This window comes from Rattus rattus, chromosome 7 (genome assembly GCF_011064425.1).
Source record: "Rattus rattus isolate New Zealand chromosome 7, Rrattus_CSIRO_v1, whole genome shotgun sequence".
NCBI lineage: Eukaryota > Metazoa > Chordata > Mammalia > Rodentia > Muridae > Rattus > Rattus rattus.
The window spans coordinates 128,881,152-128,902,737 of record NC_046160.1 but is presented as its reverse complement, the minus strand read 5'-3'; the positions used below and the strand labels follow the sequence as shown (position 1 = coordinate 128,902,737).

At 53.6% G+C, this 21,586-nt stretch overlaps 1 protein-coding gene across 1 annotated transcript in view; it reads left to right on the top strand.

Moving 5' to 3' along the window:
* The window catches only part of Cdc42bpb (CDC42 binding protein kinase beta), an 83,799-nt gene that overhangs the window by 52,793 nt on the left and 9,420 nt on the right, over positions 1-21,586 (top strand). The window contains exons 10-29 of the mRNA XM_032908486.1: positions 606-772; positions 855-974; positions 2,330-2,463; positions 4,236-4,478; positions 5,352-5,462; positions 6,427-6,671; positions 6,758-6,863; positions 7,236-7,360; positions 7,697-7,802; positions 9,371-9,519; positions 10,560-10,654; positions 12,489-12,568; positions 15,510-15,599; positions 15,862-15,939; positions 17,153-17,258; positions 18,214-18,350; positions 18,883-19,022; positions 20,014-20,095; positions 20,910-21,126; positions 21,225-21,287. Coding sequence (XP_032764377.1) covers positions 606-772; positions 855-974; positions 2,330-2,463; positions 4,236-4,478; positions 5,352-5,462; positions 6,427-6,671; positions 6,758-6,863; positions 7,236-7,360; positions 7,697-7,802; positions 9,371-9,519; positions 10,560-10,654; positions 12,489-12,568; positions 15,510-15,599; positions 15,862-15,939; positions 17,153-17,258; positions 18,214-18,350; positions 18,883-19,022; positions 20,014-20,095; positions 20,910-21,126; positions 21,225-21,287 — 2,594 coding nt within the window. The remainder of the gene's footprint in view (positions 1-605; positions 773-854; positions 975-2,329; positions 2,464-4,235; positions 4,479-5,351; positions 5,463-6,426; positions 6,672-6,757; positions 6,864-7,235; positions 7,361-7,696; positions 7,803-9,370; positions 9,520-10,559; positions 10,655-12,488; positions 12,569-15,509; positions 15,600-15,861; positions 15,940-17,152; positions 17,259-18,213; positions 18,351-18,882; positions 19,023-20,013; positions 20,096-20,909; positions 21,127-21,224; positions 21,288-21,586) is intronic.

Genomic DNA, 21,586 nt, shown 5'->3' with positions numbered 1-21,586 from the left:
AGGTGTGGCCTCGGCCAGTGGTGTTGATGTGGTGTGTGCAGCTCTGACCTCTGGTGCCACAGTGATGACTGGCACCAAGTGCCAGGCGTTTTCAGTGATCCGGTGTCCAGAGTGCGTTCCCACTCACGGGGTGCCGGGCTCACTGTGAGGCCCAGGCCTGCCCGTCAGACAGAGAGTCAAACCTGAGTCAGCCGATCAGCCACAGCTAAGCCGTTTGTCCAGAGCACTTCAGTCAGAGCTCCACAGGACTAAAGATAAGTTGTCAGCAGCTCTCCCAGGTGGCACAACTGGTCAGAGGCAGAACCAGGGAGCCGTACTTGCCTGTAAGCCCAGCTCGTTAGCAAGACGCCTCGTTTCAGTTTTCCATTCAAATGCAAACAGTGGTTTCCAAGTCAGCATCCGTTCGCTGGTGCCTCCTGTAGGCTTCCACTCCCCGCCTAGTCACGGTAGAGAGGAGGCTCTTGTCTAACTTTGGCTCTCCACACAATAGAGTCTTTTCACAGGTACTGCTTTGCCTCTTTAAAAGCCTCATCCCAGAAAGTCTGGATGCTAATGGAGCCACTGCCAGTTCTCAGTAGATAAGAAAGCCTGTTGTCCGTTTGCAGCTGCTTTTCTGACCGAGGCTCTCTGAAGAGCATGATACAGTCTAACATGCTAACCAAAGATGAGGATGTGCAGCGGGATTTGGAGAACAGCTTGCAGATCGAAGCTTACGAGCGAAGGATACGAAGGCTAGAACAGGAGAAGCTAGAGCTGAGCCGGAAGCTGCAAGGTGAGTGGCCGGACAGGCCTGATGCAGGCTAGGGTCCCGCCTTGCACACGTGGCTGGCCACTCAATACTGTGTCTTCCTCAGAGTCCACCCAGACTGTGCAGTCCCTTCACGGTTCCACACGGGCCCTGGGCAACTCAAACCGTGACAAGGAAATCAAGAGGCTGAATGAAGAGCTTGAACGCATGAAGAGTAAAATGGCAGGTGGGTGTTCCCTCTGGGAGACTGGTGCTCCCTCATACAGGTGGGTCCTCCCTCCAGCAGGTGGATGCTCCCTCATACAGGTGGGTGCTCCCTCATACAGGTGGGTGCTCCCTCATACAGGTGGGTGCTCCCTCATACAGGTGGGTGCTCCCTCATACAGGTGGGTGCTCCCTCATACAGGTGGGTGCTCCCTCATACAGGTGGGTGCTCCCTCATACAGGTGGGTGCTCCCTCATACAGGTGGGTGCTCCCTCTGGCAGGTGGGTGCTCCCTCTGGCAGGCGGGTGCTCCCTCCAGGTGCCAACCTGGTGCTCTTTGTTCTTGAATATTAGTCTATTTTCAGAATCTTTCTTTCTAAGGGGGAAAAGCTCAAACTTTTGCAAGCTTATATAAAGTTGTGGTGAGTTGTCTATATTTAACATTGTTTCTTACCTTACTTGGCTCTGATAACGTCATTTCCCTATGAACTCTTCCCTTGTTCTGAACTCACCTGGCCACTGCCTCAGAACGCAGGGGTTCAGCCTGCACTTCTGCTTCTCCTTATGTGCACGAGTGCTTTGTCTGTGTGTGTGTGTGTGTACTGTGTGCATGCCTGGAACCTGTGGAGGCCAAGAGAGGGCAGTCATAGTCCCTGGAACAAGAGTTACAGGTAGTGGTGCACCACCGTGCGGGTGTTTGGAACGGAAACAGAACCCGGGCCTCTGTAAGAACAAGGCCCCAACTGCTGAGCGAGCCTCTCCCCAGCGCCTTCCAGTCCTATTTACAGTTCTAGCTCATGAGAACTCCTACAGACGTGGATCACTTCTGAGCCACGCTGGGTAGGCAGGCTCCTCAGTCAGGTTGTCTCCAGGTTGCACTTGGAGTCTGTCTGCTCTGTTTCTGGTTAGACCCCACCCACCATCCTGATTTAAAGGGGGTGGGGGCAGACAGAGTCTGCCGTTCACTGAATGACGTGCTGCCTCCCTCCCTGGATGGCAGAGGGCCTGAGGCACACGGAGGCCCATCTGTGAGCAGAGAGTCAAGTGATGAGGCTAGACCTCAGGAAGCCCACCAGGAGGGGAGTAAGTGATGCAGGACGCCATGTGAAGGGAAGCGAAAGGCCTCTGAGTGAGGACATCTCGAAACTGGCAAAGTGGTGCAGTGGGCGCTTGCCACTCTTCAGTCCACATCAGTCCCACAAGTCGGCCTCTGACCTCTGCACCCTCACTGTAGCACACACACAGGGACACACACACACAGACAGTACATGAAAACAAGGGAAGAAGACTACTTCCCTGTGAATCACCGGCTCAGTAAATCAGCTAACACAAACTCACTGTACACATAGAAACACAATCCAACTCTCTTCTGTCCAGATTCAAACAGGCTCGAACGACAGCTCGAGGATACCGTGACCCTTCGCCAGGAGCATGAAGACTCCACACAACGGCTGAAAGGCCTGGAGAAGCAGTACCGCCTGGCACGGCAGGAGAAGGAAGAATTGCACAAGGTAGCAGCACAGTCCTTCTGAGGAGGACTGTGTGTGAGGGGGATTCTGTGCAAGGAGGACTGTGTGTGAGGGGAACTCTGTGAGGAGGAGTGTGTGTGAGGGGGACTCTGTGAGGAGGACTGTGTGTGAGGGGGACTCTGTGAGGAGGACTGTGTGTGAGGGGAACTCTGTGAGGAGGACTGTGTGTGAGGGGAACTCTGAGGAGGACTGTGTGTGAGGGGGACTCTGTGAGGAGGACTGTGTGTGAGGGGGACTCTGAGGAGGACTGTGTGAGGGGGACTCTGAGGAGGACTGTGTGTGAGGGGGACTCTGTGGGGAGGACTGTGTGTGGGGGGGACTCTGTGGGGAGGGGACTGTGTGGGGGGGACTCTGGGGAGGACTGTGTGTGGGGGAACTCTGGGGAGGACTGTGTGTGGGGGGGGACTCTGTGGGGGAGGACTGTGTGTGAGGGGGATTCTGTGTGAGGAGGGCTGTGTGTGAGGGGGACTCTGAGGAGGAGTGTGTGGGGGGACTGTGTGTGTGTGAGGGGGACTCTGAGGAGGAGTGTGTGTGAGGGGGACTCTGTGAGGAGGACTGTGTGTGAGGGGGACTCTGTGAGAAGGAGTGTGTGTGAGGGGGACTCTGTGAGGAGGAGTGTGTGTGAGGGGGACTGTGTGAGGAGGACTGTGTGTGAGGGGGACTCTGTGAGGAGGACTGTGTGTGAGGGGAACTCTGTGAGGAGGACTGTGTGTGAGGGGAACTCTGTGGAGGAGGGGGAGTGTGTGTGAGGGGGACTCTGTGAGGAGGACTGTGTGTGAGGGGGACTCTGTGTGAGGAGGAGTGTGTGTGAGGGGGACTCTGTGTGAGGAGGACTGTGTGTGAGGGGGACTCTGAGGAGGACTGTGTGTGGGGAACTCTGAGGAGGACTGTGTGTGGGGGGACTCTGTGGGGAGGACTGTGTGTGAGGGGGATTCTGTGTGAGGAGGACTGTGTGTGAGGGGGACTCTGTGAGGAGGACTGTGTGAGGGGAACTCTGTGGGGGAGGACTGTGTGTGGGGGGACTCTGTGGGGAGGACTGTGTGGGGGACTCTGAGGAGGACTGTGTGTGAGGGGAACTCTGTGAGGAGGAGTGTGTGTGGGGGACTCTGTGGGGAGGACTGTGTGTGAGGGGACTCTGGGGAGGACTGTGTGTGGGGGAACTCTGTGAGGAGGAGTGTGTGTGGGGGGACTCTGTGGGGAGGGACTGTGTGTGGGGAACTCTGTGGGGAGGACTGTGTGTGAGGGGGATTCTGTGTGGGGAGGACTGTGTGTGGGGGGGAACTCTGTGGGGGAGGACTGTGTGTGGGGGGATTCTGTGTGAGGAGGAGTGTGTGGGGGGGACTCTGAGGAGGACTGTGTGTGGGGGGGACTCTGAGGAGGAGTGTGTGAGGGGGACTCTGGGGAGGGGTGTGTGTGGGGGGATCTCTGTGAGGAGGAGTGTGTGTGAGGGGGACTCTGTGAGGAGGACTGTGTGTGAGGGGAACTCTGTGAGGAGGAGTCTGGGTGAGGAGGACTGTGTGTGAGGGGGACTCTGTGAGGAGGAATCTGTATGAGGAGGCTGTGTGTGAGGGGGACTCTGTGAAGAGGTCTGTGTATAAGGCTGTGTGTGAGGAGGCCTGTTTGTAAGGACTCTGAGGAGGACTGCATGAGGAGGACTGGCTCAGGTGCTGAGCACCTAATTCATGACCAGACACGGCTTCTGGGTTTCAGTCTTTGCTAAGCAAATGTAAAACATAGAGAATTTATTCCTTCAGCAATTGGTTGAAGCTTCAGAGCGATTGAAATCCCAGACCAAAGAACTCAAAGATGCCCATCAGCAGCGAAAACGGGCCCTGCAGGAGTTTTCAGAGCTCAATGAGCGCATGGCAGAGCTAAGGTCACAGAAGCAGAAGGTGTCCCGGCAGCTCCGTGACAAGGAGGAGGAGATGGAGGTGGCCATGCAGAAGATTGACTCCATGAGACAGGATATCCGCAAGTCTGAGAAGTCTAGGAAAGAGGTAGCTTTTCTTCGTTTGCTTTGAGGATGGAGCATGTGGGCACAGGACAGCTGCAGGAGCCAGCTTCCTCCTCCACTGTGTGGGTTCCCAGGGTCGGAAGGAAGTCGTCAGGCAGGGACAGCCTCCTAGTGCCTGACTAATGGCTATGTACTTAAAGGGGAGGTGCTTTGATCCTCTGCTGGTTTATGGGGACTTGGGTGCTGGAGTTCTGCTGCCCTGGCAGGCTCCGTGGCCTACTAGCAACAGGCGGGGACTTACGCTCCGTTAAATGCACTCGATGGATGCAAACGTAGCAGCCTGCAGTGATCACCCTTCATGTCTGGGCTACTCCTTCACCCCAAATACCTCATTGTTTTCTTAGTTGATTTTTTAACCCAGGTGCACTTGCAGTGGTGTCAGTGGAGTTACACCTCGAGGTAGTGAGACCCCTAAGAATCGAGGATGCAGTGACAGGGAACCTGAACTTTGTTTTAAAACAGCCTGAGAATTCAGGCTCAGACCAAACAAGCTTGGTCTTTAGCTAATTGTCACCTGTCAACACTGGATCATGGGCACGTGGGTTTTTCATTTAAAAACTAAATTGTGCAGTGTAATTTTTTTTTTTTAATTACACCTTCACATGTCAGAATTGTTTCTACAGATTGGGGGCTTTCCTTGAGTTTGAACCTCAGATTATCTGGTCAACTAGAACGCAGGCTTCTCTCATTACTAGTAGTCCTGGGCATTCATTCCAGTTAAAGTGTTCTCGGCCTTCAGCTCATGGTGAATCTGGCAAAGGAAAGTCTATATAGAGACCTCCCTGGGTCTGCTCCACAGTGGCCCCTGGGGCAGGTTCTGTTCTGTTTTGTAAAAAGGAGACCTGCTTTTTCTTAGCTGGAAGCTCGGCTTGAGGACGCAGTCGCTGAGGCCTCCAAGGAGAGGAAGCTTCGAGAGCACAGTGAGAGCTTCTCTAAGCAGATGGAGCGCGAGCTCGAGACCCTCAAGGTAATGGTTCTCTCCCTGTGCACCGGGGGCACGGGCTCTCAAACATGGTTGGACTAGTGTTTCCCATAGCAACTTCCAGGAAGTGGAAGAATGAGAGGAAGTGGAGGAAGTGGCCACTGCCTTTCTAACAGCTTTCATTACAAAAGCCATGTTCGTTTTCGTGTAGAAGCTTCAAGTACTTGTGGTCAGCACTGCCAAGTTAGCAGATGTTGCCTCCTTCCTGTCCTGGTGTCTACACTGGGCATGCTCAGTTCTGGCAAAGTCCATGTCCGGTTGTCGACGTGGCAGGAGCAAGCTGCCCGTCACCTAGGCCTGGCTGATGGGCTCCGAGGGTGGTGAGACGGCCAAGAGAAGGGGCAGTCCTGAGTGAGGGCCACCGTCCGCTCTCAGTGCAGTGTGGCCTGAGGATGGGCGACTCACCTCTTTGGAGCCTGGGGATCCTTGTAGTTGTCATGGCAACTCTCTCCTTTGAGCCCAAGGCATTTATTCCTCTGTCATCTTTGCCACCATCCGATCCAGCTCTCAGCAGCACCATTTCGTAGACTGCCTCCTGTGGCTCTCTGCCGGCTCTTACCTGTCTGTACCACATTCCTCACGTACAGCCACCAGGGAGCCTTCCCCAGCCTTGTCACCCCAGCACACCTGTGCTTAGTTAGGATGCACCCCTGCCGGGATGGCGCTACACACAACCTCTGCCCACCACGGTCCTTCTTCCCTTACTTATGGCCTTCTGTCTGTCACCACCTCCCACCACCTGCTCCTAAGAGCAGGGACCTCGGTGTCACCCCAGTCAGAGTCTGTGCCGTGCTCTGCCGTCGCCCAAACTTGCCTGTGCTTGTTAGAAGGACCCCACCGTCCACACTGGCTGCTCTACCTGGTACAGTCCCAGACGCCAGCTAGTAGTAGAGGAAGAAACGTCACCTTGACACAGAGATTGTCGGTTTATTTCAACCTTTATCTGAAGGTGAAGCAAGGAGGCCGGGGGCCAGGTGCCACGTTAGAACACCAGCAGGAGATCTCCAAAATCAGGTCGGAGCTGGAGAAGAAAGTCTTGTTCTATGAGGAGGAGTTGGTCCGCCGAGAGGCCTCCCATGTGCTGGAAGTAAAGAACGTGAAGAAGGAGGTGCACGATTCTGAAAGCCACCAGTTGGCCCTGCAGAAAGAGGTCCTGATGCTGAAAGATAAGTTAGAAAAGTCAAAACGAGAACGGTAAGTGTTGCGATCTCCAGGTGAGAACGGAAGCTCGCCGCCATGCTGCAGGCGGTGGGTGAGCGCTCTCTCCCTCACCTCCACAGGCACAGTGAGATGGAGGAGGCCGTAGGTGCCATGAAAGACAAGTACGAACGGGAGAGGGCCATGCTGTTCGACGAGAACAAGAAGTTGACAGCAGAAAATGAAAAGGTGACTTGATGTCTGTACCGCTGCTGGTGGTGACGTCGCTGCTGGTGACGTCGCTGCTGGGGGCATCACCTCTGGGGAGACGATGCTACCCGGGGAATATAGCTCCTGGGGGGATGTTGCTGTCGTTCTCTCTCGGGTCTGTGGATGCCTGGTGCCAATGTGAAATATTTTGAGAATTTAGATGGGGTGCTTTGATTTGTTGAAAAGCTCCCCTCCCCGTCTCTGTCATTTCTCTGGTTAGATTTTTACTGAACCGAAGCTTGGGTTAGGAACTGAGAGCCCCCAGTGCTGATCAGCAGCAGAGCTGGGCTCACTGCTGTGGGGAAGAGGTGCCAGACACACATGTGATGTGGTGACATTGTTTGATTTCAGCTCTGTTCCTTTGTGGATAAACTAACAGCCCAAAACAGGCAGCTGGAGGACGAGCTGCAGGACCTGGCCTCCAAGAAGGAGTCGGTCGCGCACTGGGAGGCGCAGATTGCAGAGATTATTCAGTGGTGCGTGCATGGCGGCGTGGGAAAGGCTGCTGTCTGGGCCGCACACTTCCCTGAAGGCTGGGGTGCACCTTGCTGCCATCTGCCTGAATCCCAGCCTCTGGGGAGCAGTGGCCCTCACACTGCACTAAGGGGGGGGGACCTGTTTATGCACCACAGGTGGGTGACACACAGGGGAGCACCCCCGCGGCCACTGTACACGAGTGGAGAGACCTACGATGGGGAGAGGCAGTGCGCACTCCATAGCGGCAGCTGCTGTTCTAGCCACAGTGACAGGCATTGTCCTGAGGAAAGCAGACACCCCTCGTCTTATAAGATAAATGCCTATTCCCTGTGCAGGGTCAGCGATGAGAAAGATGCCCGAGGCTACCTTCAAGCCCTTGCTTCTAAGATGACCGAAGAGCTTGAGACTTTGAGAAGCTCTAGTTTGGGATCCAGGACACTGGTAAGGTGCCGTCTAAACCTTGTCTCTTCTCCTGGAAAGCTCACTGCTGGTTTTATTGGAAGCAAGTGTGGAGCTTGATTCCTGTGCACAGGTCTTGTGCGGCTTGCAGGACACGTGGCAGCTGTCAGCCAACATCTCGTGGGCTCATCTCTTAGCTGTTAACCTGATGAGGAGCTAAGCTATGACCTCGGAGTAGAGTAGCAGGACGGGCTGACACAGGGCCCTTGACTGAGGACGTCCTCCACGCACTCCCTTGGCTCTGTTCTGAGCTTGAGGGTGTCAGGCTCTGGGCTCTATGGGGACCTGACTCTGCCCTTATTCCTGTGAGGCAGCAGCCACACCCCTAATGTCTCTCCCCACCACAGCTTTGGGGCACTCACTACCTTTTCTTAATGCGATCTCGTGACGTGGCCCAGACTGACTTAGAATCACTGTACAAGCAGCCACTGGTCTTCAGACTCGGGGTCCTCTTGCCTCTCAGCCGGGGAGTGCTGCTGGAATTGCAGGTGTGAGCCAGCACCCTCAGCTCCCAGTCTCCCCTTCTTAGGGGAGCTAGAGAGACGGCTCAGCAGTGAAGTATGCTCATTGCCCTCCCAGAGGACCTGGGTTCAGTTCCCAGGTCTCCCATGGTGGCTGATAACCACCTGTAACTCCAGTTCCAAGGACTGTGACTCCTGATCTCCGCCAGCACCAACCACACATGTAGTGCACATCCATTCACGCAGACAGAACGCCGATGTGCATGGTCTCACTATGTAACCTTGGCCAGCCTGGAACTCAATATATAGACCAGGCTGGCCTGGGACTCACAGAGATGCCCTTGCCTCTGCCTTCTGAGAGATTAAAACTTTGTACCCCCACCTTCGGCTTAAAGCCCAGTTTAAAGGACTTTTAGGAAGGGCAGGAGAGAGATGGCAGTTAAGAGATATACTGACCATCCATGGGACCCAAGCTCGGCTCCTTGTCCCTGTGCCTGGCAGCTCACAGCCCCCTGTACCTCCAGCTCCGGGGTATCCAGGGCTCTGGTCTCCATGGGCCCTTCCGTTACCTGGCCACACAAACACACATGCATGCAGTACATAAACATACAAAATAATGGGGGGGGGGCTGGAGAGATGGCTCAGTGGTTAAGAACACTGACTGCTCTTCCAAAGGTCCTGAGTTCAAATCCCAGCAACCACATGGTGGCTCACAACCATCTGTAATGGGATCTGATGCCCTCTTCTGGTGTGTCTGAAGATAGCTACAGTGTACTTATAATAAATAAATCTTAAAAAAAATAATAATAATGGGGGGGAAAAGCCTTCTAAGAAAAAATAAGAAGTTACAAAATACTGGCCTGGAGTTTTATCTCGGTGGTTGGGTGCTTACCTGGTGTGCCCCTACTCAGGGTTCATTCCCCAGCACTACAAAAAGAAAAAAAATTACAAATATTAAAACTAAAAACAAGGCCGATTACGCTCATTTATAAATATGATAGTAGAGGTGTAAGACCGAAAAGGTGCCTCATTTGTACTCGCTTTATTAAGTGACTTAAAGTGTCCTGTACTCTCTGACCACTGCCGCAGGACCCACTCTGGAAGGTCCGTCGGAGTCAGAAGCTGGACATGTCTGCGCGGCTGGAGTTGCAGTCCGCTCTCGAGGCAGAGATCCGTGCCAAGCAGCTGGTTCACGAGGAGCTGAGGAAGGTCAAAGACACCAGCCTAGCCTTCGAAAGGTTGGTTTTACAGCGTCTGACCCCTCAGAGGAACTGGGGTCCAGTGTGACTTTGGAGGCTGCCTGTAGCTGGTCAGTAGGCTTTGTTCTTGTCACCTGGGAAACCTTGCCACCCAGAGGGACCATGAGGTCCCTAAGTCTGTCAGGATGATAACACTTAGTGCTTATTACAAGTCAGGCTGCCCTTCCTGCAGGAAAGAATGCAGTTGAGTGATCTCAGGAAGTAGTGAGGACCCTCAGTGCGCATCCCAGCACACAGGAGGCTGAGGCAGGAGACTCTTGAGTAAGGAGACAGCATAGATTATAAAACAGCCTTAAAGAGCTGTTTGTGAAGGTCAGTGGTAGAGAACTTGCCTTGCATTTGCCCCTCATACATCCCACTGAAGAAGATATTATCCCCATTCTACAGGTGGTAAGACCAAGGTGCAGGTGAATGGAGGTGAAGCAATAAGCTCAGTGTCATCTGTTGATGGGTGGCTATGCTGAGTCCTGCTGTCCTGGCCAGATTTTACTGGAGACCTACTTAAGAGCCAGGCCCTTGGGGCTCCACACTCATGTTAGGTCGCCTGGTGTCAGTCACGGGAAAGCCTTTTCCAAGGAGACAGCTAAGGGGTCTGGACTGTGTGCTTATGGTCAGATGACAGAGGCTCACCCACACTCTCCTGGGCTGCACCCCTTGACCAGGACCTCATTAGGAGTTTTTGTTTCATTGGTGTTAAGGCACAGTCTTGATGTGGCCCAGACTGGCCTTGACTCCCGCTCCTCCGAAGTCTCTGCCTCCTGGTTGCTGGGGATACAGACTTGCTCTCCCTCGCCCCTCAGCCATGACTGTAAATTCTGTTTGAATTCATAATTCTGAGCTTTCTGGGATGTGCCGAGTGGGGAGGTCGGCCAAGCCATTCTCGGGAGTGAGAATTCTCAGGAATCTCCACCATCCTTAGGAAGCCAAGAGAGCCCTGCTCTCCTCACACTCCGGCACATGGTGAGACGGGGACTGCGGTCTCCATCCAGTGCACCTAAGCCGCTTACGTCTCGTTTCAGCAAACTGAAGGAGTCAGAAGCCAAAAACAGGGAATTATTAGAAGAAATGCAAAGTCTGAAGAAAAGGATGGAAGAAAAATTCAGAGCAGATACAGGTAAAATAAAATCTAAAAGTTTGAATTATTAAATACCGGCCTTTCTAAAGAGCAGTTTTCTTCCTAGAGATATTTTTTTTTTTTTCTTTTCTTTTTTTCGGAGCTGGGGACCGAACCCAGGGCCTTGCGTTTGCTAGGCAAGCGCTCTACCACTGAGCTAAATCCCCAACCCGTGATATTTTTAGTTATATAAAATACTTCCAAAGTTAAAATTTTGAAAAAAGGGGTTGGGGATTTAGCTCAGTGGTAGAGTGCTTGCCTAGTAAGCACAAGGCCCTGGGTTCAGTTCTCAGCTCTGAAAAAAAAAAATGTTCAAAATTACCTCCCCCAAGTCAATAATAATTTTTGGTCAGTTCTTCCTTTGAAAAGGAAAGTAAACACACACACACACGCACGCACGCACGCACGCACGCACGCACGCACAGACATGCATGCACGCACGCACAGTTACACTGCTCACATGAAAGGCCCTTTTCAGCTGCTTTGGGCCCCTGTGGGCTGGGCTATTCCTGCCCTTGCGGCTCACCTGGAACATGCTGTGCTGTGCTTTGAACAGTTGTAAGTTGCTTTGAACAGGAGGCTAAGGCAGGCAGAGCCCAAGTTTAGACCAGATTGGAGTTCACAGATCCTCTGTTCACGTCTCCCAAGTGCCTCACGAGTAGCTGTGCACATAACCGTTAGTGAGAGCTTTAGAAGTGAGGCCTTGGGGCTGGAGAGATGGCTCAGTGGTTAAGAGCACTGACTGCTCTTCCCGAGGTCCTGAGCTCAATTCCCAGCAACCACATGGTGGCTCACAGCCATCTGTAATGGGATCTGATGTCCTCTTCTGGTGTCTGAAGACAGCTACAGTGTACTTATATATAATAAATGAATAAATCTTGAAAAAAGAAAAAAGAAGAAGTGAGGCATTGGTCCACATCAGAAGGCAGCAGGTCATATCTGTCTGGGACTTAAGGACCTGTTGCAGCCCACAATCAAAGTGGACTTCATTTGAAGCTCGAGATTCTCCGTTCTAAATGGGTATCGTTTCAGTATGGGAAAGGCACGTTTCCTAAAACTGGAGTTGTCTTACCATTTCAGAGGCATTTGTATACTGAGGATGAAATTCTTTTGATAAGCTGCCAATATTTTTTCCTACTTTGACATTTGCTAAGCAGTAGCTTTTCTAGGGCTAAGGTTGTAGCTGGGCGTTTGCCTAACAGGCACAAAGCCCTAGGTTTGATCCCCAACACCACACAAAGCAGGTGTGGTGTACGGACCTGTAAGCTCTACATCCTGGTCTACACGAGACCCTATTGTTGAATTTATTAATTTCATTTTCCTGACTGTTTATTGTTTTATGTGTATTCCTGTTTTCCGGTATATCTGTCTGTGCACCACTTTCTGCACAGGGCAGAAGAGAATGCAGGTTCCTCTGGAAATGTAGCCAGTGCTCTCCTCCAGAGTCACCTTTTCAGCCCCCCAAGCCTTCCCCCCACACCACCCCCACCCCATTTTGTTTTCAAGTGTGAATCTCACTGTGTTACCCTCAGGCTGGCCTCAAACTCCTGATCCTCCCACCCAGCCTTGTGAGTGCCTGCCGTGGCCGCGGGGTTAGTGGATTTGGAACCACACTCTGGCCGGCAGCTAAAGGCGTCTTCTCAGCTTTGTGCTCACCTCAGATCTCTTTTCCCTCCTCATTCCTCGTGGTCTCTGGGACCTGCTTTCTGGAGTCTCTGCTGCGTTCAGTCACGCCTTATCACAGCCTCAGTGACTGCAGTCAGGCCTGGCAAGTCGGTGGTGTTCCGTGGGGAGGACCTATGGGTGTGCCTCAGTCTGCCTTTCTTCCTTGCAGGGCTCAAGCTTCCAGATTTCCAGGATCCTATCTTTGAGTACTTCAACACTGCTCCTCTTGCACATGACCTGACTTTTAGAGTGAGTACCGCTTTTTGAAAATCAGTACAGTAAGTTTGAAATAGTAGAATGTAGGCCGGGTGCAGCACACGCCTTTAATCCCATCACTCAGGAGGCAGAGGCAATCAGGCCAGCCTGGTCTATAAAGCAAGTTCCAGAGCAAGCCAGGACTAAACAGAGAAGCCCTGTCGCAAACCTGAAGGCCTGGCTCTTGTTGTGAGTCGGGCCCGGTGACGTCATGGGCAGGGAAGTCACGTGTGTGAAGGTGGAGAACTCTGCAGATGTTGGGACTGAGCGGAGACTCTGAGGAACCGGGATTAAGTGACTCAGTACCAAGCAGTTTACCAAGACCTTACCTGGTCCCGCCTGTCAAGGTGACCGGTGTGTGACTGCTTGCCCGCTGAGATGCCTTTGTGCTGGGGACGAGTGCTTTCCCCCCTTCACCCGTTCTGGGACTGCTTCCCTGACAGGGCGCACCCTTAGCTCAGGCTTGATCCCCAGGACTGAAGGGGGTGGGAGCTGGAAGAATGAAAATGTCTGTCATCAGCAGAGCTTCTGGTGAGGCACCTGCTGCTGGTGTCTAACTTGTTATTTCCTGTCGACCTGCCAGTGCCTCACTGGTGCACTTGACTTCTCTCAGCCTGTCCCCATCACCGACGGTCCCCTTCCCCTAACCCAGTTGATTATAGACTCAGTGACCACAGGACACCTTGTGCACTCTCCCCCGAGACAGGCTCTTCTCAGTGGACCTCAGGGCCACCCTAAGGCTGGGCCAGCAGTGAATCTCAGCTCAGGGTGGACGGTCCTGCCTGTGTCCTGGACAACTGTTCCTCCCCGTTCAGGACGTGCCAGAGGTCACTGGTGGCCTTTAATCATCAGAGTCCCTCTAAGTAGCCTATCTCTTCCCACTTAGGACAGTAGAATGCCCACACTCCGGGCTTATATCATGGTCTCTGCGTGTTGTGTGCGTGTCCTTGGTGGGAGGAGGGGCTGGCACCGGTCTGTACAGGAGACAGAGTCTTTTCTGTACAGGGTTCACTTTGCCGCTGCATTACTGGCTGAAGTGGCATGGGCGTGGCATCCCGCCTTTGTAAGCAGGTAGCAGTCACAGGTGACCATGTGGGTTTGGTGCAACACATCCAGGGCACCAGGGGTCATTCAGGGCACTCAGCTGTTTACCTTCCCTCAACAGTGTTTCTCTGTAGCCCTGGGTGTCCTTAAACTGAGTCTGTAGACCAGGCTGGGCCAAGTCTCTGTGCTTTTTGTCCGTTTGCTTGGCTCGGTTAGGTTTGGTTTTTTGAGGTAGTTTCTTTGTGTATCCCTGACTGCCCTGGAACTCACTCCATAGACCAGACTGGCCTCAAGTTCAGGGATCCGCCTGCCTGTGCTGGGATTAAAGGTGTGACCACCACACCCAGCAAGTCCTCAGTTCTTAAGCAAATACATTATAAAAGTAATTGCTCACCTTGGACAAACCTTATCGTGGGTAAGTGGGTTGCACAGAGAGCTGGGTAGCTTTTGCGGTGCCATCTAGCAGTGTGGAAGTCACAGCATGGACCGAGGTTAGCATGGAGGTCAACATCCATCTGCCTCCCTCATTCGATGTCCAGCACGTCTCCCGCTGTTAGACCCTCACCAAGGCTTTTCACCAATGTTAAAAGTTTCCAGACCTGAGCCCTGGGAGCTCTTGAACTTTGCCAGATTAAACGTGTTGCTGATGCTAGAACTGGGTCTCCATGGAGCCTCACTGGACTTTCTCGCCAGGGTTTACTGGGTGGGAAATGATCATTTATGTTCCTCCTGTCTGTTACACAAGGACTCGCTCTCCTCCTCATCTGCATCTTCTCTGCTAGCCTTGTGGGAGGACGTAAGTGACGGCAGCTCCCCTCCTTGGGCTGCTCAGAGGCAGTGCCCTGTGTGCTCCGACTTCTGAGTCTGCGTCCTCTGATTAACAACTAAGGAAACGGCTCTTACGCCTCTAAAAATTACTTCATTGGCTTGCTCCTCCCTCCCCAGCTGGATCGCTGACCTGTTTAACTTGCCTGTGGGTGGTACTCGTGTTTACTACCTTTGCTCACTGTCTAATTAATGTCCCTGTCCTCGGAGGATTCGTTTACCAACCCTAGCCTGCAGTACTCAGTTGTACCTGTGCTGTGATCCCCAGCCCTCCTCCCCTCGGAATGCCCGGTCTCCTCAGGTCTGATCTGAGCTGAGGTGCTCACTTGTACCACTAGATCAGACGCAGAACACAGTTCAGCTGGGGATTCGTAGACTCTTCCGTACATTACCAAGGGAATACCCACTGTGCCCATGTGGTGCTGTATCAGGGCTACACCCACAGAAAGGTTCACCCCAGACAGCAGCCAATCATGCGGTGCCTCTGAGTGCTGGGATTGTTAGAGGGAAACCCTGTGTTCATTGAAGTGCAGGCTCTAGCCGTCAGGGCTCTGTGGGTGTGATAGATCAGCCGAGTTCTGTCATCTGAGGACTGCCTGCGGCTGATTTTCCTAGTTCCTTTTTTACAGATAGGTCTCTACTGTGTGGCCTTTGTTGGCTTTAGAACTCACTGTTTGGGGTTGGGGATTTAGCTCAGTGGTAGAGCGCTTGCCTAGCAAGCACAAGGCCCTGGGTTCGGTCCCCAGCTCTGGGGAAAAAAAAAAAAAACAAAAAACAAAAACTAGAACTCACTGTTTAGTCTAGGCTGGCCTCAGACTCAAAGCGCTGGCTAAAGGCATGCGCTAACCTGCTTATCCTAGTTTATAATGGCTGGAGGAGAGAAGGCCCGTGTTGGGGTGATCAGGCAACATATTCCTGGCAGAAATAGTGACTTGCCACTCCCCATAAAAGACAGAATACTTGTGAGAAAACAGCTTCATGATGAGACCTGGGGGTAGGACACAGGGGACCCTAGATCCTGACAATACACTGTCCAGGAAAAAATGCCACCTTTTTCTTTTCACAGACTAGCTCAGCTAGTGATCAGGAAACACAGGCTTCAAAGCTGGACTTGTCCCCATCAGTGTCTGTGGCCACAAGCACAGAACAGCAGGAGGTAAGACCATATGCCCTGTGGGGGCCCCGTGGGGCCCCGTGGGCCTGGGGTCTGCTGTGCAGGTTGTAGCTGTGATGGATGCGTCTCTCCCCTTCAGAGCTCTGTGAGAGCATCAGCTGAATGAGTGAAGGAGACCTCAACAGGTGTCTCAACAATGTAGTAAATTAAAAATTCAGAATGTTAATAATTGATAGACTATGGAGAGAAGCCCCAGCTAGGACCTGGCGGCCGAGCTGAGTTCTCCTGTCCACATTTCTCCTAGGATGCGACTCGGTCACAGCAGAGGCCGTCTACTGTGCCGCTGCCCAACACACAGGCCCTCGCCATGGCTGGACCAAAGGTAGGCCCTTTCACACTGCTGGGAACCTTCGTGGTTTTAGAAGATAAACGCTGTGTAAAGTATCTGTACTGGCTTTAATACACACTGCAGGCCAGGATCCTTCACAAATCCAAGTCCAGGGTGTGCGTTGTCATCTTCACACCTAAGCACTCAAGTTCTGAGGGTCTCCTCAGTTTCCTCGTCGGTCCCAGGCTGGTGGGGAGGCAGTGGGGGCCTCTCAGGCCCAGTTGTTTCCCTGTCCGTTATGTCTGTTGTCACTGAGGACCATGCGGCTTGTAGGAGAATGCTTCCCAGCCTGAGTGGAGCCATCCCCAGTGTGGTTTGAACCTCGGTGTCCAGGTGGCTCTTCACCTTACTATCCTCTTACTAGCCTTGAAGCCCAACTGGGCCTCCTCGCTCTTGTGTAACAGCATTGTAGGTCCCTAGTTTCCCAGTTGAGGGGGCCCCAAGGTTGTAGCTTGGCCACATTTATGTATGCCCGGCATAGACTGTGTCTGTTGATATTTTCCCATCGACCTGAGAGTAATTAGCTCCGGGACTCAGGATCGTGTAGAGTTAAGGACCAAGCTGAGGGGCTGTGCATTTTGTGAGCTTCTGATACCCAGACAAACGTAACAGTGGCGTGAACCCCGGTGATGCCCAAGCCCCTGCCTCCTCTGGCACCTCCTCTGTTGCTCCTGGAGTTGTGCTAGCTACTCCCCCACTCTTTGAGAAACACACGGTCTTGCCAGTGTCTGTAGCATCCTCGACACCTCTGTCACTCCATGGGGTTTGCCAGGCAGCTGTCACAGCCTGTCCTTGTGTTCCCAGCTTGCCTCGCGATTCTTCCCGTCTGTTACGTCCTAAGTGTTCTGTCCTGGCAGAAGGCAGTAGGTCTTTCCAAGATTGTGCTGTTACCATTTCTTGTAAACTGAAAGCCTGCACACCTTTGAAGAGCCAAACCTAAGCAGGGTTCCAGGCCAAATCCCAAAACCCAGTTGGTACTGCTCCCTAAAAGCTGCCCTGATCTTGGTGGCTTTCAGCCGTGAGCAGCGACACTGAGTCTGCCCCGGACAAAGCTAACTAAAGCGAGCTAGTGTGGCTTTGAGTTCTGGCTTGGGAGAGGAAGGACAGGAAGCAGGCGGCTTCTCAAGCTGTTTACAAGCCAGTGAGAGTCGATTGCCCACTTCTCAGTCCCGGTCACCTGATTGGTTTCACTTGGTTTTTCCTGCAGCCCAAGGCACACCAGTTCAGCATCAAGTCCTTCCCCAGCCCCACCCAGTGCAGCCACTGTACGTCCTTGATGGTCGGGCTGATCCGACAGGGCTATGCCTGTGAGGGTGAGTACTGACCTCAGTGTGTGAGCAGGGCACACTGCTACTGTAGCTGCAGGGCACACCAGCCCGCCGGAGGAGGGAGCTCACCACCCTGAGAGCACCTGCAGAGCCAACCCCCAGCCAGTCAGGAGACGCCAGCAGCGGTCAGAGCTTGCACTCTCGGGGCATGTGGGGATTTTGTTTGTTCTTAACTTTTGAATTACATTTATTTATCTGTGTATGTGAGCATGTGGGCACATGTGCCATGGTGCATGTGAGGGTCAGAGGGCAACTCGAGAGAGTAGCTTCTCTTCTCTCCTGTGGTTCCAGAAGTTCCACTCAGACTTGGCAGGGTCGCCCTTACCTGCCAAACCTCACAGGCCCCAGGCTAAAGAGACCTCGCCATTGACTCTGTTATGTCTTTTTGGTGGTGGTCATTTTTTTTAAATAGCAAAACCCCTCTTGTGCTCTGCGCCGCGCTGGGTTGGCTCCAGGTCTTGAGCCGGCTCCTGCCCCATTTGACAGACCTGCGATTTGCGGGGTCCGAGCCTCCGCTGCCCAGGCACACGCTGGCTGTGCCCTGCATTCCTTCCTCAGACCTTCCTCCCTGGCTGCTGGCTTGTCACTTGTCAGTAGTCTTAAGCCTTCTGATGGCCTGTGTGTCACGGGGACCATTGCCCTGCAGAGAAGTGCAGGCGACCGCGGTGGCCAGATCAGGAGTCACCTGTGCAGAGTAAAGGCGGGCTCTGGAGTAACTGCGAGGCAGGCTTTGGGTGGGTGCTTTTGTTCAGGAGGCCCCTCTTGATGTGTGGGCACCATGTGTTGAGCTTTTATTCTGAAACCTTTTTGGGAACTGTTTCCTACGAAGTCATACCGAACACCTCAGCTTCGCAGACAGCGTGTGCACAGGGCCTGTGCTCAGCCATGCTGCCTCCTCTCCTCAGCAGCAGTTATAAGGTAGGACTGTCCTCTTTTTCAGTCTGCGCGTTTTCCTGCCATGTGTCCTGCAAAGACAGCGCTCCCCAGGTGTGCCCCATACCTCCTGAGCAGTCCAAGCGGCCTCTGGGCGTAGATGTGCAGAGGGGCATAGGCACAGCCTACAAGGGCTATGTCAAGGTAGGTGGAGCCAGCGTCTCTGGCCCAGCGTGGCTCACTCTGCATTAGGTCATTAGGTCAGCTCCTAGCTTTGGTGTAGAGAGCAGCAATCACAGCTCATCTGTGGTTGAAGCCGCCCTTTGCTGCCTGTCACGGAGAATCGCTGGACGGGGGAGTCCACCTACAGCTCCCTCCCACAGGAACTCCCTAGGTTGCTGGCCAGTGAGCTTCAAGTCAGGGCTCCAAAGCCAAGCAGGGCTTGCAAACCACGGGTTCTCAGGCTTCCCCATGTCCTCTCCAGCCGTAGCCTCCAGGATGCAGTAACCCCTGGTGCCTTGTGTTATCTTCCCATTAACAAGTTCCTCCCAGTCAGGCCCTCCTGAGCCAGGACACGGGCTGGCTTGTCTACCACTCTGGGGAGGGCTGTCGGGAGAGCAGTCACTCCCCGGGGAGCCAGGGCAGTCATATAAAGGTGGACACAGACTGAGCAGTGTTAAGGGTCTGGCAGTCTCTGCCTGTGCTGCCTGGATCCACGTGGTCACTTGGTCTGTAGGTCCCGAAGCCCACGGGCGTGAAGAAAGGGTGGCAGCGGGCTTATGCAGTGGTCTGTGACTGCAAGCTCTTCCTGTACGACCTGCCAGAAGGGAAGTCCACCCAGCCTGGGGTCATCGCCAGTCAAGTCTTAGACCTCAGGTAGGTTAATCCACAAAGCACCAATGCTCCGTCCACAGTGGCGGGCCTGTGAGACCTGTGCGGCCTGCTCGTTTCTCTCCGTGTTTCTTTGAAGAATGGTTAACGGGCAGAAGGAGCTGTCATGAGAATTAACCAGGTACCTCGGGCACACTTAGTGCCACCTATGGGAAGGGCCTGCGCTATTCCCACCTTTTGCCAAATCAGAACGGCTGGCTAACATCGGTAGTTGGCCTAGTAGCAACACAGGCTCAGGTCTGCGTGGTCTTTGGCTGATTCCTTCCAAGAGTTGTGAGAGCAGAGATGAGTCAGAGTCACCCAGCAGTGGCAGCGTCCCATGCATTCCATGTCCCCATCCCAAATGGTGCCTGCCGTCTAAGGCTGTCTTGGTCACTGTTGAGACTGAGGACCAGGGCGAGTCTTAGAGAGGAAAGTGCTCAGTGTACTTGCGTACAGGTTCAGGATTTAGTCCATTGTCATCGTGAGGGAGCATGAGGACATGCATGGTACAGGAACAGTAGCTGAGCTACGTCCTGATCTGGAAGCAGAGACTGAACGGAGCCTGCGGTGTCTTACAGAGCCCACCCCCAGTGACACACTCCTTCCAGCAGGGCTACATCCTTCCAATCCTTCCAAACAGGGCTGCTCCTTAGTGACTGAGCGTTCAAATCCATGGGCTAAGGGGGCCACTCTTACTCCAGTCACCACAGTGCTATGTCCCAGCCTGAGTCCAAATGTCTGGGCCTCACTGAGGGTGGAAAACAGCCCATCCTGGACCTAGCACCTTCTGCTTCTTGTTTATGGTTGTACCGGGACAAGTGTGGGGTGTAGAGCTGGGGGAACAGCGGACCATGTGACCGTGCAATCCAGGCAGAGGGCTCTGTCCTCAGCACCCACCCCCCACCCCCAACCCCATGATATGAGTTGTGCAAATATGGCAGCAAATGTGTGGGGCTTTCTCAGAGCCGCGTGTTGTGTGTCTCTTTCTTGCCAGAGATGACGAGTTTGCTGTGAGCTCAGTCCTGGCCTCAGATGTCATCCATGCTACACGCCGAGACATCCCGTGCATATTCAGGGTATGAGTCTCTCCGATTTTATTTCTGTCTGTTGATCGTTTTAAAAATAAATCACACTGTTAAAAGACAGTAATTCTTAAAACAAAACCAAAAGCCATAGGCACAGTGGAGCACACCTTCAATCTCAGTGCGTGGGAGCCAGAGGCTGTCCCCTCGCCTGCCTTATGTTCCCACCGTGCACCAGGTGCCTCCCCGCTGGCATAGCTGCCCCTCACTGAGCAGCCTGCTCTCCCTACACAGCCTGTTTCATTCGGAGTCCGCCCACCACCGGCTTCCCATGGAGCCTCCCTCCTCACCCCAGTCACTGTGTCTTAGCACTGAAGGGACGTTTCGTGGTGGACCTGTGAGGCGAGAGTTGCTTTACCCTGAATATTAGGGCCCTAAGAGTCCACATCTTAATCAGAATAAAGCTATTAACAAAAGGGAAAAAATTTGAGGCAGGGTCTCTATCGGAGCTGCTGCAGAACTTCACTATGTAGATCAGGCTGGCCCACAGACCCTGCTGCCCCTGGCTCCTGAGGTGCACGCCACCATACCCAGCCAAGACATTTTTAATGTGCTTACACGGTAGCGTTGACCAGAGCAGAATTAGTTGAAGTCTGGCCGGGAAGGGACGGATGTCTGTTTGCAGCCCTGTCCCTTCTGTCAGCAGCCTGGCTGGCAGTTGAAGAGCCTGGTGGTCTCTGGGGCGACTCGGGGACACTGACATGACTGATCCCGCTAGTGACCTCTGGAGCCAGGCGGTTCCAGCACAGCCCCTGCTCTGACCTGGCTGACAGCTCATGGTCTTGTCTGTTTTGTTTCTCTCATGAAGGTGACGGCCTCTCTCTTAGGTTCACCTTCTAAGACCAGCTCACTGCTCATCCTGACAGAGAACGAGAATGAAAAGAGGAAGTGGGTTGGGATCCTGGAAGGGCTGCAGGCTATCCTCCACAAGAACCGGCTGAGGAGCCAGGTGGTGCACGTGGCACAGGAAGCCTACGACAGCTCACTGCCGCTCATCAAGACCGTCCTGGCCGCCGCTATTGTGGGTATGTCTGCAGGGCCCGAGCGCGGCCGTGCGGCCCCGGCCCTCTCCTGTTTGGAGAAGCAGGTCCCGGCTCACGGGACCCACACGTTGTTTCCCCAGATGGAGACAGAATTGCGGTCGGCCTGGAAGAAGGGCTCTACGTCATTGAGCTCACCCGAGATGGTAAGTAGGAGGGCAGCGTGAGTCCTGCTTGGCTGCCGCAGACACACAGGGCCTCCAAGGGGTTCAGTGGGTTCACTTGAGTGTGGCATAGAGTATCTGAGGCCCCAGACTCCATCTTTGGGACTGTGAAAAAGGGACATCCTGGTACGCAACTTGAGTGACAGTGTCAGAGGACATTATGAATGTCCTAGGCAAGAAGTGGAGAAAAGGTTCTCAGGTGACATGGCAGGCACTCAGTATATTCATGTGCCTGGGCGTGGCCTGGAAACCACCTAGGAGGCCTGGTTATTCTGTTTCTC